Raw genomic sequence first — 19,087 nt, 5'->3', positions numbered from 1 at the left:
TTTTTCGGTAGCTTTTTACGCCGCTTTGTAAGCGAACTAGTTTCGTGTGAGCGTAGCTGCGCTCTGTATGTAACTGCATTGGTACTGTACAGTAGTTGACGGACAACCACCTTCCTGGGTCGATCACGCAGGCGCCGCCGTAACAATACCAAACAACCCTTTCCTCACTCACGTGTTTGCCTCCGCAGAGTTAGGTACGTTGCCTCATTGTTGCTTTTCTTTAGCTGCAGTTTTTTCGTGAATTGTGCCTTCACTATGGCTCCAAAACGGCAGAATGTATCATCTGATGCTAGTGCATCCAAGAAGCCGAGGAAGAGCATCACCATGGAAGTCAAGTACGACGTAATTAAGCGTTCGAGAAGGGTGAAAGTAACACCGAGATAGGCCGTGCCTTGGGCCTTAGCAGAACGACGGTTGTTACCATAGTGAAGGACAAGCAGCGTATTCTGAAACATGTGCAAGACGCTGCACCAATGAAGGCAACGGTGATTAACGTGAAAGCAACGTAGCCAGAACGTGAGTGGAGATGGAGAAGTTATTGTTGATCTGGCTGGAAGACCAGAACCAACGGCGTGTTCCAGTGAGCCTGAGTGTGATTCAAGAGAAGGCTAGGGAGCTGCATGCGGCAGTGGTGAAGAAAAATGGGGAAGGCAGTGCTAGTGAAGAATTTTCCGCCAGTAGGGGTTGGTTTAACCGCTTCAAGGCTCGTGCAAATTTGCACAATGTGAAGTTGTAAGGTGAAGCTGCTAGCGCTGATGACGAGCAGCAGAAAGTTTCCCTAGTGGTTTGGCTGAGATAATTAGGGAAGGTGGTTACACTGCTGACCAGGTATTTAATGTAGATGAGACAGGGTTATTTTGGAAAAGAATGCCAAATCGTACATACATTTCCAAGGAGGAGAGGTCAGCACCAGGCCATAAAGCTGGTAAGGAGAGGCTGACTTTACTCTTTGGGGCCAATGCTAGTGGCGATTTGAAGCTTAAGCCCTTGCTAGTGTACTTGGCAGAAAATCCCAGGGCTTTTAAGGGCATTTTCAAGAGTCAACTCCCCGTCATTTGGAAGTCCAATAAGAAAGCTTGGGTTACCTTGATGGTCTTTGAGGACTGGTTCAATGACCACTTTGTGCCCGCAGTGGAAAGGTATTGTGCCTCGAAGGGTCTGCCTTTTAAGGTCCTGCTTGTCTTAGACAATGCCCTGGTCACCCGGCTAATCTTAGTAATATGAACCCTAATGTGAAGGTGGTGTATCTACCACCAAATACTACATCCTCATACAGCCGATGGACCAGGGAGTCATTGCTAACTTCAAGGCATACTACCTGAGGAGGACAATACGCGCTGCTTTACGGGCCGTTGAAGGTAACAAGGAGTTGACTCTGAAAGATTTTTGGAAGGGCTACAACATTGCAGATGCTGTGACGAACATCGCACGTGCTTGGGACGAAGTAAAGGTGTCGACTCTGAATGGTGCGTGGAAGAAACTGTGTCCGCAGTTTGTGAATAGTTTTAAGGGGTTTGAGCAGGCAGAAGGTGTTGAGGCTGTGACAAGGAAAATTGTTGGGCTAAGCAAGAGGCTGAAACTGGACTTGGAAGCTGAGGATGTCACCGAGCTGCTGGCATCCCACGGAGAGGAATTGTCATCGGAGGACCTCATTGAGCTGGAGAAGCAGATGATCGAGGAGGAGGAAGAGGCACCACAACCAAAGGTCAAGGAATTAACAATCAAGGGCTTGACAGAGGGTTTTGCTCACCTGGAGAAATGTTTGGCAGCATTTGAGGGTGAGGACCCTAACATTGCCAGGTTTGAGAGGATTCGCAGAGGAATGCTGGATCTTACTCGTGCTACAGGGAGGCGCTGAAGGAGAAGCAGCTGAAGAAGAAAGTGCAGTCTAGGCTAGACTCTTTCTTCGTGAAGAAGTCTTCAGCACCACCTGCCACTCCTAGTCTAGGTAAGGATTTCTCAACTTTATTTTTATTAACTGCTGTAATATAAATTGTTATAACTTGTAATAATATTTATAAAAATGTTACTGCAATTTATATTTACATACTGTAGATACACAGCATAACCCAATAAATTTTATCATTTGTATCATTGCAGAAGTGACTCTAATCCAGATTCCCAGAACCTCTACCTGGCTATGAATCAGAACCTGAGCCTGAACCTGTACCTGCAGTAACCTCCCAGCAGCTTCTCCAGCTCTATCAGGTAAGGAATTCCTAAGTGTTTAATTTTTATAATTTTCATACATGAAATCATTTGTATATACAGTACTGTACATATGGTACAAATTTTATATTTACTATCGCATAACCTAATTTATTTCATTATGTGCCATTCCAGATCTCTTTGGTAGTGATGACAGTCCTGACCCCCCTGAAGAATTCCAGGGTTTTGAAGTTACGGGACCTCCTGTCTCCTCTCCAACTTCACCAGGTAAGGAATTCTTAATGTTTTTTTTAATGTTTTATAAATTTTTATAAATGTTACAAAAAGTGTACTGCACTTCACCCACTGTACAGTACACTATTGCTTTAGTATTTGCTGTAACTTTACATAATCATTATCATTCCAGATCCACATGTTACAGCCTCCTCCCGGCCCAACTCAGCTGACCTTATCCCTCTCCAGCCCCATCAGGTAAGGATTTCATGACTTTTTTTTTCTTTCAAATCACTTTATAAAACTGTATACAGTACAGTAGCTTATTGCATACATACCCCTGTGTGGTAATTTCTATCTTTTATCATTCCACAAATGACAGGTGTCCCCTGCTCAACTCCAAATTCACCTGCACCAGTAGCACCTGCACCCATTTCATGTCCACCAGGTAAGGAATTCTTCACTTTTAGAAATTTCTATTAGCCTACATTGTTTTAAATTGTGTTATTATACTTATACAGTACAGTACAGTACTGCTGTGTACAGTATCATTTCTATCTTTTTTTTCATTGCAGACTCCCAAGCACCTGCAGATGCCACACCATAGCCCCCTGTTCTCATCTACCATATGCCCATCCCAGTAAGCAAGCCAACCACTAGAATTTGGTAAGAACACTTTCTGTTTTATAAATTGTTATACATTTTATAAAATTAGTGTACTGTTTATGAAATCCACAGAAGTACTTTATTCTAATCTTTATCATGTACATTATCATTCCAGACTGACATGCACCTTTAACCTGACCTCTACTGGAACTGTACAAAACCTTCCTCATGTAGCCTACATCTTTCAAATCACTCAAGGTATTGAATTCTTCACTGTTTTTAATGTTATAAATGGTCATATGTACAGTACATTTGATAAATATAAAGTAACGTCTTCATTCTAATATTCCAGACTGCCCAGCACCTTTACTAGAGCTCCCTCATCCTCGCCTCCATCTTCTAAAAATCACTGAAATTAGGTAAGGCATTCATATTTTTATTTTGTACTGTTGAACATAGGTTTGTGAAATACCTGAACTGATACAGAACAGTGTAACACATACAGTACAAACTCTGCAGCAATTTTATCCTTATCATTGCAGGCTCCCCACGCATACAATCTCCATCTCCCAACCTAGCCTGGGTTGTAACAGCTTTGACAATCACTGAATGAGGTAAGGAATTCCTAACTCTTTATAATTTTTATATATTTATTATTCTACTGTAAAATACTGACTGTTCTGTATTTATACAGTACAGTACTGTACTTTGTTGCATGCAGGACTACTGTACAGTATTATACGTACACTAATACTAAATTTTACATTCCAGAATCCCCTGAATCATGAGGCCACACCATTTTTCCAGGGTTAAGAAGCACGGGGTTTCCAAAATAAAAGTAAGGAATTCACTTTTTTTTTATCTTTTATAAACTCTTTGGTATAAATTACAGTACAGTACAGTGTACTGTACACCTGTGTTACTGTATAACATGTTGTATTTTACTTTTGTGCAGTGTATGTAGGATACAGTACTCTATACTTTACTGCATACAGGATTTACTGTACAGTACTGTACTTTGTAGTAAATTGTAAATTTTACATTCCAGAACCACCAGTTTTGGATACACACCACATCAAAATGTAGGTAAAACATCAAGAAACAACATGCAGTATACCCAAAGGATTAAAAGTAAGGCTTTCATAACTTTTGTTTCAAATTTTTATACAATTTTCTGGCGTCGTATGCCATCGTTCCTTTACGATTTTTTTCGGTTACGACAGCGCAAGAACGGAACCACCGTCAGAAAACTTGGGACTGCCTGTATATATATATATATATATATATATATATATATATATATATATATATATATATATATATATATATATATATATATAATCTGTTCATATATACTATCCATACATACACATACTATACTGCAGATGTATACGATTTAAAATTTGTTGAAGAGGCCTGCCACCCTAACAAAGATACATAACCGCTCTATATTACAATCCTCACCAAGAACCATAGCGAGGATTAAGTTTCCATCTCTTGTCACGTCCCCAAGAGAGGAATCTGTCTAAGATCCCCAAGACTCGGGCATTCAACCAGCAAATGTCTCACAGTCGAGGGCACAATACAGTCCTCACAGAATTGAGGGTTTTTGCCTGACATCAAGGACCCAATAAGTGAGTCTTTTATGTTCAATCCTTAATCTGAACAAAATTGTTTCTTGTCTCATTGGCATACAGGGACAAGACCAAGGAGATATGGATGATGTAATACTATGCATTTTTTTTACTTGTTGCAATATTTTCCCAGTGGGACTGGGACTGCCAAAGGTTTTTCATTTTCTGACCTACAAGAGGATATACATCCCTACAGTAGTAGGCATTTCCTTGGTTCTGCAGAGGCTACAGCTGACTTAGCAAGTTGATCAGCTTGCTTGTTCCCAACTACCCAACATGGGAAGTCACCCACTAAGAATTTACTTCTTTACCTCTTCTTTTCACCAGCAACAGCCATTCTAATGTCTCTAAAATCAATGGATGTGAAGAGTTAAAAGATTCTAAAGACTGAAGAACACTTCTTGAGTCACAATATTATTTCCATTCAGTTAAAATTTCATTTAAAGCCTTTAAAACTACATGCAGTTCTGCTGTAAAAATAGATTCAGCAGATGATAATCTCCCACTTCTTTCTAAGTCAGAAAAGAAAACTCCAAAGCCAACCCCAGCATCTGAGTGAGCAATCTGTGAGAATTGAAACTGAGTTATCATGTTCAGAGGAATGATCTAAGAATACTGGTTTCATTACCTCATTGGACATTTCTGCTTCTGTTGAATTAAAGTATCTGGAGAATTTTACCTCTGGAAGGTTCAAGGGGGCTAACTGTATACCTAGCTGGTAAAGTCTCAATCCTTGGCATGTTTAACTGCCACGTTATACATTTTACTCTACAAACAAATGGTTGAAGTTGCTTGAAGTGATTTTCATAAAATTGCTAATGCCTTTCATTTCTGATACAAATGCTGGTTAAGGACTTTGGGAGCCTATGGAATCTGTACCAGATCCAAACCAGCAGACAATGGTAATGAAGATCCAGAGGCACCTCACCAGTGCCTATAAGCATGCTCTTAGTGGGAGATGATGTAAATGCTCCTGTAGACAATCTTACTCCTCCATAATGTATTGAATTAAGTATTTTAAGCTATTAGGCTTTGCTGAAGTGTACTTTTCACACCCATAAATTAAATTTGAAAAGACCAAGGTTTTGTATACAGTAATCTCAACATCTGAGTTCGGTCAGCACCCCATGTAGTGTGGGACAGAACTTTCAGCACATTTATTGCATTCAAGCATTTTGTCTTAATATATTTCAGATGTGGAATCCAAGTCAGCTTGCTATCAAAAATCAACCCAAGAGACCACGTTTCAGCAACACATGGAATTCTCTGCCCACGTATGAACAGATCTGGATCAGGATGGAATCCTCTTATACAGTAAAAGTGCATGTTTACTGTTTTACTAGATGAAAACCTAAAACCATTCATCTCAGCCCACTATACAGGTACTGTGTTATCAGTGCAGAGCTGAAGGCAGCGTTCAGCCACTACCATCCTTCTTCCTGCAAAAGATATCGTAAGGTTGTCAACAAAAAGAGTACAGACAACCCCCAGTTATCGGTGGGGGTTCCATCCCGATGGCATGACGATACGCAAAAATTGCTGATAACTGAAAATCAGCAATTTTTGGCGCTTATTGGCGCCGACAACTGGAGATCAGCGCCTCTGTTGGGTATGTATTGATGGCAAAAAGTGGAAATTGCTACAAGTTGGCCCCGAAAATCGTTGATTCTCATCACTAGGCAAGCTCCATAAAACTGGATTGCTGATACCTGAGCCCGCCAACAACCGGGGACTGCCTGTACTATTAACTGCTATTGTGGGAATTATTGTGAATACTCCATTGATTGCTAAGGCAAACAAGGTTACACTTACAACAATTCCTTGTGGCAATCCTTCCTCTTGGTTGAACACGTCTGACATGTTGCTCCAACCTGAACCTGAAATAACCTATTTTTTAAAAAAGCCACAATAAAAAGAGGCAAATTGCCTCTCAGGTTACATTCATAAAGAACAATCAGAATACTTTATCTCCACATTTTTCATAAGTCTTCTCAAGATCAAAGAAAACAGTGATGTGATGCGGTTAGCAAAAGCTTCACCTACTGAAGATTCCATTCAAACCAACGCAGTTGTGGTGTGCATAATTCAAAAACCACACTGAGCAGGAGACAGATATTTACCACATTCCAAGTACTGTACCACATCAATGTGTGTTCACCATTTTTTCATGATCTTACACAGACATGATATTATTACCAGTCATAGTCTTCTGCAAAGCCACATACACTATACAGGAGACACTTCTGACACTTTTGATATAAGCAACCTTAGTTCTTCCCATTTAGCTCTTATCCCTGACAGTTCCACTAGAAAAAATGAGTGAATTTCACTTTGATTTTGAGGCAGTTATACTGAAGCCTCTCTTCAGTGATTTTACTGCCTTGCTGCTGCTTTTATCCAGAAGGAGACTGATTGTTTATGGCTGCCTTCTGTTTCAAGGTTGATGACTGTGCCATTTCCATGGAGGAGGAACCTGCTACAGATGGCACAGCCTCCCCAGTATTATGCATGTTGGGTACCTTTGATGTTATCTTTGTCAAAGGAATATCAAGCTCAGCAGCACCAGACAAAGTTGGCACTGCCTGAGGAGAGATGGAAGTGTCATACAATTTGTGCACCCTCTGAAACATCAGGAGCACCAGTCAGCTGGTGCAGGCTCCAGGAGACACACAGACCAGATACAGATAGTAAAGCCTCAAATGAGGCAGGAGTGCCAGCTAGCTGGCACTGCCTCCAAAGAGGTGGACACACCAGGTATAACTGGTGCAGCCTCCAGAGAAGTGGGAATGCAAGGCTTATCCAGCATGGCCTCAAAAAAAGAGAGGAGAGCCACATACAACTGGCACAGCCTCCAAAGTGACAGGAGTGCCAGAAATCACTGGTGCAGCCTCCAAAGAGGCAGGAGTGCCAGAAATTACTGGCATAGCCTTCAAAGAGGCAGGAATACCAGAGATTACTGGTGCAGCCTCCAAAGAGGCAGGAATACCAGAGATTACTGGTGAAGTGTCCAAAGAGGCAGGAATACATGTCACCCTGATTTTCCCTTTGTATTACCAAATGATGCAGTTTTGGTAGCATTTATATTTCTTCTACAGTAGCAGAATACTGAAAATGGATATTCCTGGTCTAACATATCAGCATAAAACTTTCTGTTTAGCCTCGGTAAATGTGATGAGCTCAGTTACCCCTAGGGTCTGTATCTCCTTTTTCATGATGTTCACATCACAATTTTGTGAAGACAAAGATGATTATCTCCACAATGTATACAATTTGCTTCTTTATAACATACACCATGCTCTGGTTCCCTACACTCAACATGTGGCAGGCTTGCCTTGCAGCTTCTGCCTACAAGACCCTAACATAGCAATATGACATATGACAATAAAAGTATCTCCCTGGTCTTGGAGTATATTGCTTGACCTTAAAATGTAACTATGCTGCTTTTATTACATTAGGTAAGGAGGTTGAACTGAATGTAATAATTAAAGTTGGCAGTGGAACCAACCCTTCTTTTGATTTTCTTCATTCTTACAATTCTAATCACACCTTGATTTTTCAATTCTTCTATAAGTTTCTCTTCTGAGTATGTCATTAGTTGGGGTGCAAATATCATTACCTTGGAATGATTCCAAAATGCATGTATTGAACAGTCTACTTGAACTCCTGCAAGATGCAATAATGCTTTTAATTGTTCAATTTATTTTGCTGGTGCTAATTCTACTGTCAATTTTCCTTGGCCTTCAGATGATATCTTAGGCTCTCGGCCACACTTCACTATGTCTATGTACACATTAAAATGTAAAAATTAGAATCTTCCAGATTAAAGGTCAAATACTTATCATATAAGATTTCAAATATTCCTGGTCCTATTTCACATACATTTCTGGTCACTTTCCCTTTGGTCCATGCTGGAACATACGAGTTCCAGTAATTACACTAGGTTTCCTAGCCTTTTCCAAACACAAGTTGTCAGAGGAGGTTGCAGAGGTCATCATCAGTGCCAAAAGGGTATCATCAAGGGGCCCAGGGATACTTGATACTTTATGGCTACTCATTAAGATCAAGTTAAGAAAAAAAATTAAGTAAACCTGAAAATCTCGGAAAGATATGATCCGCCCTTCATGGAGTTTATTCCCCCACCAATGGTACCAATATCTGCCCCTTACCCTACCCCACAGGGGATGGCACAACACAATTAGGGTGGCCCAAATATAAGCCAAACCCACTTGTTGGGAATGAGAGTATTATAAGAATACATTCATCCCATAATGATCATATTATGGACAAACTGGACAGAATGCAGACCACCCCTGGAATCCATGGCCCAGCTCCACAGAGCAGTTCCACCCTTGATATCTCTCAGGTCCAAACATTACCAGATAGCTGATGATCCTACCACAGTTCCTATTATTAGCTTCAGATATTAACTTTTTCCTATTTATCAGGTCAAATAAATTCTACCAAAAGTAAAAGCTTCCACAAAAATTAACCTAAATGAATACGTAACAATATATATAGGACTCTTGGACTCAAAATCAGGAACAAATTCCAAGGGTTTATACTTCAGATGGAAGATGGGACAGAAGACTAAATAATGATGCCTTGTCAACCAATGAAGTAGAATGGCATGCATGCAGTGGGGTTTCTTCTTTCAGTGGTGCATTTGGGTTCGTTTCATTCAGAATAAGTCTAATTATGATAAAAAATTGTTTATGAAACAAACTCTGTTTACTATATACAGTAGTACTTCATATCAGAAGAACTTAATATTCTTTTGTTAAAGCAACTGTGTATTTTTAAGGAAACAATTATCCTTTGTAGAAAAAAAGTAGGTACTGTATTGTACTTTATATAAATGCCTTTAACAACTGTTAAAACCAGTTTATATATATATATATATTATATATATATTATATATATATATATATATATATATATATATATATATATATATATATATATATATATATATATATATATATAATCATGAAACAAAAATGTCAGCAATATCAAATCACGCTACCTCGAATATCCCGATGGGAATTATCACGAAGGGGAATTTATAAGTGATAAATGGACGGGCACTGCCGAAGTCTCGATCCCATGACACAGACGCGCCATCCAGCAACTCCAGTCGACGTTACCACTGAGCTATCCTCGCAGTGCCCGTCCATTTATCACTTATAAATTCCCCTTCGGTGATAATTCCCCATTGGGGATACTCCCGAGGTAGCGTGGATTTGATATTAAGCAACATTTGTAGCTTCATGATTGTATATAAATCACAGTGTGATAAAAAAATGTCATTATATATATATATATATATATATATGCAGGTAGTCGTCGACTTACGACCTATGCGACTTACAACTGACCTACTTTACAACGGCTACGACAATATAATAATATATAATAATATTTAATTTTATATTTTGCTAAAATACGCCGAGCGTTATCATTTATTATACTTTTTTCCCGCTACCGCAGCGCGCTCATATCCGAGAGATGCTCAGCTTTCGCAGCATTGTGTGTTTGTGTCGTTCAAAATGGTAAAAGATTCATATTTTTGTAATGTATTTTGTATTTCTATTTTTTGCAAATAAATCAAATGTAATAACAAATTACCGTATTTGATGGCTTATAATACGCATGTCTGCATAGGACGCACCCCAATTTCAGCAGGACATTGAGGGGAAAAAAATAAGGTTTCCTAGCCTATGCTCATATGATTTTGGTAAGTAAAAACTATAGTATTAGGTTATCATATGCATATTGTTTCTTACCCACAGAATCAACAAAAACATTAATAAAGAAGTTATTTACCATATTTATATTTATCAAAAATATGTATTATACAATCAGCCATTTACTACGATCGAATGTTTCGTCTGCTGCTGAAAGCTACCTCATAGGTTTACCAATAGATTGCAACACATTCATTTGTAAACATTGTTTCTTACCGGCAGAATCAACAAAAACATTAATAAAGATGTTACCTACAGTAATATATGTTATATATATCCATTATATATTATAAAAGTATGCAATCAAGGGGTAAAATCCAATAAATAAAAATGTTTCCTATGTAACGGCTCGAGTCTCATGAGCAACTGAACAAAGCCATGTTATTATTCTTAAAAGAGTTACGAAGTATCAACTCAACAAAGCCTTGTTATTATGCCTAAAGAGAATGGTAGCAGGAATTGTCAACCACCAATTGATCGAAGCCATGTTGTTATGCGTAAAGAGAATGTTAGCAGGAATTGCCAACTACGAACCGAACGAAGCCTTGTTATCCGTAAAGCTCTCGAGATAATCACCAATAGGTGGCAGCACACGTACTGTTTATATCTATAAATGTGGAATGCGGCTATCCGCTGTAGACGATTTAATGATATTAACATTTTAATGAAAATATCGGTAATAACAACGTAGATATTGATTATAATACTAGCAGTAGTAATTGCGGTGATGGTAAGTGTGATAATGATAAATAATTATAATAAACTTTGTTTTTTAATAGGTTATTAGGATAACACCGAATTTTACGCATCTACGTGACGTTTCATGTATAATTTCGGCCAAAATTCTTAAATTTTGAGCCTACATTATGTACATAGGATGCAGGGGGATTTTTTAGGCCATTTTTTTTTTAAAAAGTGCGTCTTATACGTCGTCAAATACGGTATGTATTTAATTCAAACCTATAAATAAACAAAAGTAAATAATACGTCATACGTGTAGCCGATTGGCAATGCAAATGGCGGATAAGAAAATGTAAACAGACCAGACAGATGGTTTGAATGCGTACAATAAAAATGTTAAATACAGTAATAAAAGTAAGTATTAATCAAGGAGTTCAAGCATGATAAGATTTCATATGCTAAACGTAAAAATAGGTACTATACATGCACATTTTTTGGATAATATAAAATGTATATGTAGGCTAGTCATACTTAGGATATATGATGGATAATATACGGTAGGTACAGAATACATGTACATATGTGGTTGGTCGACTTACGACGAGATCGACTTCCGACCGCTCTGTCAGAACCTAATGCCGTCGTAAGTCGACAACTACCTGTATATATATATATATACAGGTATTCCCCTACTTACGATGGGGTTAGGTTCCAAAAAACCCACCGTTTGTTGAAAAAATCGTAACTCGAATATGGCCTAGCCTACACTAGGGTAATCAGTACCATCTATATATATATGGTAGCCTAGCCTACACTACACAGTATACTTTATACATATATGGTATAGTAATTATTAGTGTCAGCTAATTCTGCAGGTTCGATGCAGACTGACATGATAAGCCAGTATTAAGAGAAATTGAATAAAAACAAGGCCTGGCCTGCACTTTTCGTATATCATATACGGTAGCCTAGCCTACATTATACTGTATTCTATTTTCACATAACACCGCCGTATTATACAAACATCAAAATAACGAATGTGCATCTTTTCCATGGATCTTTTAAAATGTTATGCTTTATTACACTGTATCCAATCTTAAATATTCTTATACTGCTTTTGCATTATAAATTCCGATCATAGCGATCAAATGTTTTGGTTTCGGAATCGATCACGCGGTCTTTATTTCGATGCATTTAACTCGGTTCAGAGGGCATTTCTTGCTTCAAGTTAGCGTAAATGAATCTCTAGATACTTTATTTATAAAGGACATGTGTATTTTTCGTTATACGAAGTGTTTTTATGTCGAAATATAACTTAAATATGTCTCGTTGTGAAATTATTTTAGCCATTTTTTTCATTAGTAGATGACGTTGGCGGCTGGCCCTTTGTTTTGTGTTAACAAAAAAAATCAAGATTCCGTTCGCTATTTTCTCTTGATTTCATCATCATACCACGAGCTTTTCAGATGTATCTTTTATCGGCGTGAAAACAGCAGTAATGTGTTCTTTCATGTCCAGTAGTTTTGATTAAAATACTTTCCAATTTTATTTGCGGTCGAGTTTCATCCATGTTGCCAATGTACGATAATTTATAGTCATTAGCAGCTTGAACATTCTTTTCTCAGCGTCAGCTACAACTTGCAGCTTAATTTTACTGCAGCAGTATATTTCCTTGCCGATCTTTTCTCCAAAGCGGATAAGGGTAGTATAAAAACATATCAGTACTTAACGTCATTTTTAATATAACTACGATAATTGTTTAACCGTACGATGGTTGAAATACAAGCAAAACAGTTGTTATCCGATTTGGTTATTAGCAAAACAACAGAGTCTCGTTCGGTTGTTTATGGCTGTACGCATTTTCGCAAGAGTATATGGTTACTAACAATGCTTTTATTATTCTCTTAGTTTTTTAACTAGAAGATGGAATAAAGAGATGGAGAAAAAGAAGTTGGTCTATTGTAAGTTGGTCTTTCTTGCTGCCTGATTCTACGGCAATTGTAGTGTACGCTGTTGCTTGTGCCCGCTCGAAATTTAAAAATATTTTCTAAATATTGTCGTGCGGTATTAATTGCTAACTCCATCGTAAAAATCGAATTATCGTAAGATCGAATTATCGCCACTTTCGTGCACTACCTGTATTTACAAACGCACAAAAATTGCAAACGAACACTGAACTATTTTAACTTCCGACACAACGAGGGTAAGTGAGGTCGGCTCATTGAATTAATGTACCTATTCCAGCCTCTCGGCCAACGTATCGCATACACCGTATGCTGCCTGATTGCATGCGTTGTTGCCTGCGCAAATATCGCCCGCAAAATTTAAAAATACGTATTTTCAAAATATTGTCGTATCGATAGTTATTGCTAATCCCATCGTAAAGCGAATTATCGTAAAGTCGAATTATCGTAACTCGAGCACTACCTGTATATATATATATATATATATATATATATATATATATATATATACAGGCAGTCCCCGGTTTACGACGGTTCCGACTTCTGACGTTCGAGGTTACGACGCTTTTCAAATATATTCATCAGAAATTATTTCCCGGCTTCGACGCATGTTCGGGGTTACGACGCGTCGTCGCCGATCCGACGGAAGAAATTTGGCCCCAAAACGGCAGAATAATCAAAATTTGAAGGTTTTTTTGATGTAAAACTCAATAATAATGCAGTTTACGTCGTTTTCAATGCACCCAGAGCATTAAAAGTAAGGTTTTCTTATGATTTTTGACAATTTTCGACGATTTTCTGGTTTACTGACGATTTTCAGGTTACGACGCTGGCGCAAGAACGGAACCCCGTCGAAACCGGGGACCGCTTGTGCCATATATATGTATATATATATATATATATATATATATATATATATATATATATATATATATATATATATATATATATATATATATATACACACATACATACATACATACATACAAATAGAAGTTGCATTTTAAAGTACCTCATGACTGTCAAACTTCAACATGTACTTATGGAATACATATTGCTCTTACAGTTTACCTTACCTGTGATTTAACTTTACTTCTTCCAGTTCTTTACGCTGGGCTGCCACTTGTTCTTTAAGCAGTTCAACAGAGTCTGTTCCACTGCGGAAAGCTGCGGCAGCTACTTTGGTGAGTCTCTCTAGCTCCTGCAACCAACATCACACTTGTTATTATAAGAATATAACATTGGGCAATGATATACAGAATTAAATTAGTGCTAATATATATATATAAATATGTGTGTGTGTGTGTATACATAGTATATATGTACATTGAGCTGGATAATAAGGCAGTCCCCGGGTTACAATGGGCTCGGCTTACAACATTCCAAGTTTACAACACACTTCAAATATATTCACCAAAAATTACTTCCTGAGTTACAAGGCATGTTCCAGGTTTACGATGCCGATCCGATGGAAGAAATATGGCTCCAAAACAGCAGAATGGTAAAAATTTGGATGGTTTTTTAACCCTTAACCCTTAATGGATGGGCTAATTATATATTATGCAACCCCCCAGACCAGGCAAACTTTAAGGTTGGCCAATTTGAGTAAAAACACAACAGTGGAAAGCAGAAGATATGCAAATGCACATGGTGTATGAAAAATTTTCCTTACCTTCCACATGAAGTTGAAAGTGACTATTTAAAACCCTGTGTGGGGCCTCTTTCACAAAAAACTTGTAAATTTTACCAAGTTATACATGTTTTTTCTAATAATTTATTTGATTTCATTTTGTAAAATTATAATTATGGCTCACACAATATCATGACATAAATAAAATCAGTAACAAATTCTGAGCATATTTGTTGTAAAATATTTACATAAATTTACTGAGATCGGGAAATGCATTAACTTTTCTTGGATTTATACGTGTTTTTTTCTAATACAGTATTTCTTTGCAAAATTTTTTTCTAATATTTCTTTGCAAAACTGCAATTATAACTGACATAATATCGTAAATGATAAGAACTAAAACCAACACCAATCCCTGGGTATATTTATGAGCAAATAAATAAAAAGATGTCATGGGAGAGAAAGGAGCAAGACATTCCCCCTTCAAGGCAAGAACAATACTAAATTCCATGAGACGCCCACGACTGAGCTGAGCTGAATTCTTTAATTGCCACAATTCATTTATGGGCCACTGAAGTATTGGAAACTCTTTTCCGCTCAATACAGCCAAATCGTATGGCGCATAATATTAATACACTGTACTCCTCAGAGGGGATCCATCCACCTCCCAAATCTGTTTTAGATCCTCTATTGAGGGGATCTGTCCATTAAGGGTTAATGGATAGGATAAATATATATTAAGCACACCCCCAGACCAGGCAAACTTTAAGGTTGGCCAATTTAAAAAAAAAAAAAAACACTTCAGTGTGTGCATATGCACATGGTGTATGAAAAAAAAATTTCTGTACCTTCCACAGGAAGTTGAAAGTGGATATTTCCAAGACACTCATAAAAATATGCTAATTTTACAAAGTTATACATGTTTTTTTCTAATTATTTGTTTTATTTTGTAAAATTTCAATTACAGCTCACACAACATCAAAACAGATAAGAAGTAAAATCCACAACAAATATTTACAAGATTTACTGAGATGGAGAGATGCCGTACCTTTGTGTGAGGTATATATGTTTTTGTAGTATTTCTTTGCACTTTTCTTTGTAAAATGATAATTATGAAACATTATCATAAAAGATAAGAACCAAAACCAACAGCAATCCCTGGGTACATTTATGAGCAAATAAATAAGACGTCATGGGGTAGAGTGGGGAAAGGCATTCCCCCATCAAGTCTCAAGGCACACTGATCCCCCCCTGTCTTGTGCTGAGCTACTACAGTTGACATAAGTCATTTATGGACCACTGAAGTGATACGATCATCTTTCCCGCTAAATTCATCCAAATCGTATGGCGCATAATATTAATACTCATATGAGTTAGCCTGTCCATCCCTCAAAACCTGTTATAGATCCTCATGTGATCATACCCATCCATAAAGGGTTAATGAAAAACTCAGTGAAATGCAGGTTATGTTGTTTTCAAGACACCCAAAGGCTTAAAAGTAAGATTTTCTTACAATTATCGACGATATTTTGGATGATATTTCGGACGACGCTGGTCCCACACCGATCCGAACAGAAGAAATATGGATCCAAAATGGCAGAATGGTCAAAATTTGGAGGTATTTTTAATTAAAAACTCAATATAAATGCTGGATAGGTTGTTTCCAAGACATCCAAAGGATTAGAAGTAAGGTTTTCTTACGATTTTCACAATATTTCAGATGTCGCCGAACCAAGCGGACGCAATATGGATCCAAAACGGCAGAATGGTCAAAATTTGGAGTGTTTTTTATGATATTCAGTAAAAGTGCAGGATATGTTGTTTTCAAGATACCCAAAGGATTAAAAGTAAGGTTTCCTTACAATTTTTTATGATATTTCAGACGACGCCTGTCTGACACGAATCTGAACGAAAGAAATAAAAATTACATTCGTAGAGTAATACTCACTAGTTACTGATTTTCATTTTATTTTTGTGACTAAATACTGATTCACTAATTTTCAAATATTAAGGTAACCAAAGCAAAGTATCAATCAAATTTTAAATTAAAATCCTGCGAAATCACAAAACAGCTTACCGTTATGAACAACTCTCTCTCTCTCTCTCTCTCTCTCTCTCTCTCTCTCTCTCTCTCTCTCTCTCTCTCTCTCTCTCTCTCTCTCTCTCTCTCATATAGCAGTTTTCACTAATTACTGATTTTTATTTTATTTTCAAAACTAAATGCATTTTTTATGATAAAAAAATTATTTACTGATTTTCAAATATTAAGGTATCCACAGAAAAGTATCAATAAAATTTTAAGTTAAAATCCTGCAAAATCACAAAACAGCTTACCAATGTGAACAACTCAGTTCAACCCCCTCTCTCTCTCTCTCTCTCTCTCTCTCTCTCTCTCTCTCTCTTGTTGAGCAATATTTACTTATTACTGATTTTTATTTTATTTTCATGACTAAATAATTTTTTATGATAAAAATGATTTACTAATTTTCAAATATTAAAATTAATTAATGTACAGTATTCTCTCTTTCTCCGTAATAATTCCTGAATATCACTTGATATTTAAGTAAGGCCAACCGCCCACATTTTTATCTCTATCTGTCTGTGTACTGTATATACCCTTTAATGAAATATGGATTACTGCATCACCATAAAAATATACTGAAATTCCAGGAAGTTCACAAAGCCATCATTGGTCATATAATAATTTTTTTTTATTCCTTTGACATAGCCTCCATGACGACATGCTATTGGCTAGAGGGATTGGAAGTAGCCGATAACAGAGCTTGTAGCAACCCCCTCCCCCCTCTCTCTCCATGACGACACACTACTGGCTGGAGGGATTGAAGGTAGCCAATAACAGCTTGAAGCAACTCCCCCCTGTCTCTCCCTCTCCACAACGACACACCATTGGCAGGCAGGGTGGGATTTTAGCCAACCCCAAAGCTTGTACCTCAAGGGCTTTGCATACACTAGCAGGAGGGTGAGTAGTATTTGTTTTTTTTTCTCTCTGTCTGCCTCTCTCTCTTTGAGATGAGAGAGAGAGATTTTTATGCATATGCAACATGTATTTTTATTTGTTTGGTATAGTTTTATAGATAATTGTGGATTACTTTGTCATTCATTTTTTTCATATTTTCCTTGCTATAATTACTTTTTTGCATTTCAATGACTAGGAAAAATTAGGTAAGATTTTACATAGTTCTGTGAAATTCCAAGTCTTTTTCTGGTAGATAAGAAGTGAGGCAAACAGTCTCTCTCTCTCCAAAATGCAGAATGGTCACGCAGAATGGTCACATGAAAAACTCATTAAAAATGCAGGTTATGTCATCTTCAAGATACCCAAAGGATTAAAAGTAAGGTTTTCTTACGATTTTCAACGATTATTTTGGGTTATACTGATTTTTGGCAGATGACGCAGCATCGGAACAGAACCCTGGGGACTGCCTGTATTTTGCACAGTGAGAAAGTACTGTAGTAATATTATGGTGACTATGGTTTTCCAAAGGTATAATACATTAACATCTAAAGAATCTTTTCGGTTATTTTAGACAGAGTAATATGAAAATTCAAACTAAAACTAAGGCTTTATTTTTTAAGAATGTTTAATGTGTAGTAATTGGATATCTCAAATTAATCACAAAACCTCAACTTACCTACTTAAAAAAGCTTAATATTAAAATGTTACACACATAAACTCTACCTGGGTATTTTCAGGGGACTCTGATGCATCAATCTAGAAGACAACAAAAAAACAAAATGAAAAGTTGGTGACAATTTTAATTAAAAAACAACAATGAACTAAAATTCAGGTTAATTATAAAAATGAAAATCTTAACAAAAGTACAGGGTAAAGTAATACAATACATCACTGCATGCTGTTACTTTATAGTGGAAACACAAAAAAGTTTCATTTCCAAATAAACCACAGTAATAGTCAGCTAGCTATCAAACAAGGAGATAAAGAAAAAGTCTGCAAGAAATATTAACAAGGGCACATCAGATTATCAAACGGTAATGGGTAAATTTCAAGACTTGAGAATACTGCACGATTAAAATAAGCTATTTATATCTTCAAGTACAATTCATTAGCTCTCATAACATCCCAAATACATAGTATATGAAAAAGATAAAAAAAACCATGATTACTCTTTTATTACTTAAATAATAAATGACATGTTCCTACTCTTTACAGGAAAAGTTCACTGTACCTACAGTGAAAAAAAATTACACCTAATGGTATGTATAGTATCTAATGCTCCACTTCAATAAAGTAGGTTATATAGTCCAAAAATTTGCATCTACCAATCCCCTTCATACCTCTTAGTGAACATCATTATCAGAGTTTTGCTGTAAACAAGCAATGAAAGTAGGTGATAAGCTAAAACTAAGCACATAAAATCATATAAATTAAGCAATCTTGAATTTATTAATTTATGTCACCACTGA

The 19,087-nt window shown here is 37.0% G+C and overlaps 1 protein-coding gene and 1 long non-coding RNA gene across 25 annotated transcripts in view; one reads left to right on the top strand and one right to left on the bottom strand.

Annotated features, from left to right (window-relative positions):
- Positions 1-19,087, bottom strand: part of Golgin245 (Golgin-245) — a 307,575-nt gene that overhangs the window by 23,811 nt on the left and 264,677 nt on the right. For 22 of the 24 annotated variants that reach the window (XR_010851323.1, XM_067094416.1, XM_067094418.1 and 19 more), the window contains 2 exons: positions 18,342-18,374; positions 14,088-14,212 (listed from right to left, as the gene is read on the bottom strand). Coding sequence is in view for 23 of the 24 variants with exons in the window: in XM_067094416.1 (XP_066950517.1) it covers positions 14,088-14,212; positions 18,342-18,374 (158 nt within the window). In the remaining variant the exon portion in view is untranslated. The remainder of the gene's footprint in view (positions 1-14,087; positions 14,213-18,341; positions 18,375-19,087) is intronic. The other 2 variants (XM_067094408.1, XM_067094412.1) reach the window with 1 other exon arrangement.
- LOC136832891 (uncharacterized) lies at positions 2,990-3,559 on the top strand. The gene is made up of 4 exons (XR_010851350.1): positions 2,990-3,048; positions 3,164-3,246; positions 3,341-3,407; positions 3,531-3,559. It is a non-coding gene; the product is annotated as an uncharacterized lncRNA (long non-coding RNA).

The sequence above is a fragment of the Macrobrachium rosenbergii genome, chromosome 50 (genome assembly GCF_040412425.1).
Source record: "Macrobrachium rosenbergii isolate ZJJX-2024 chromosome 50, ASM4041242v1, whole genome shotgun sequence".
NCBI lineage: Eukaryota > Metazoa > Arthropoda > Malacostraca > Decapoda > Palaemonidae > Macrobrachium > Macrobrachium rosenbergii.
This window is presented reverse-complemented; position numbering and strand designations above follow the sequence as displayed.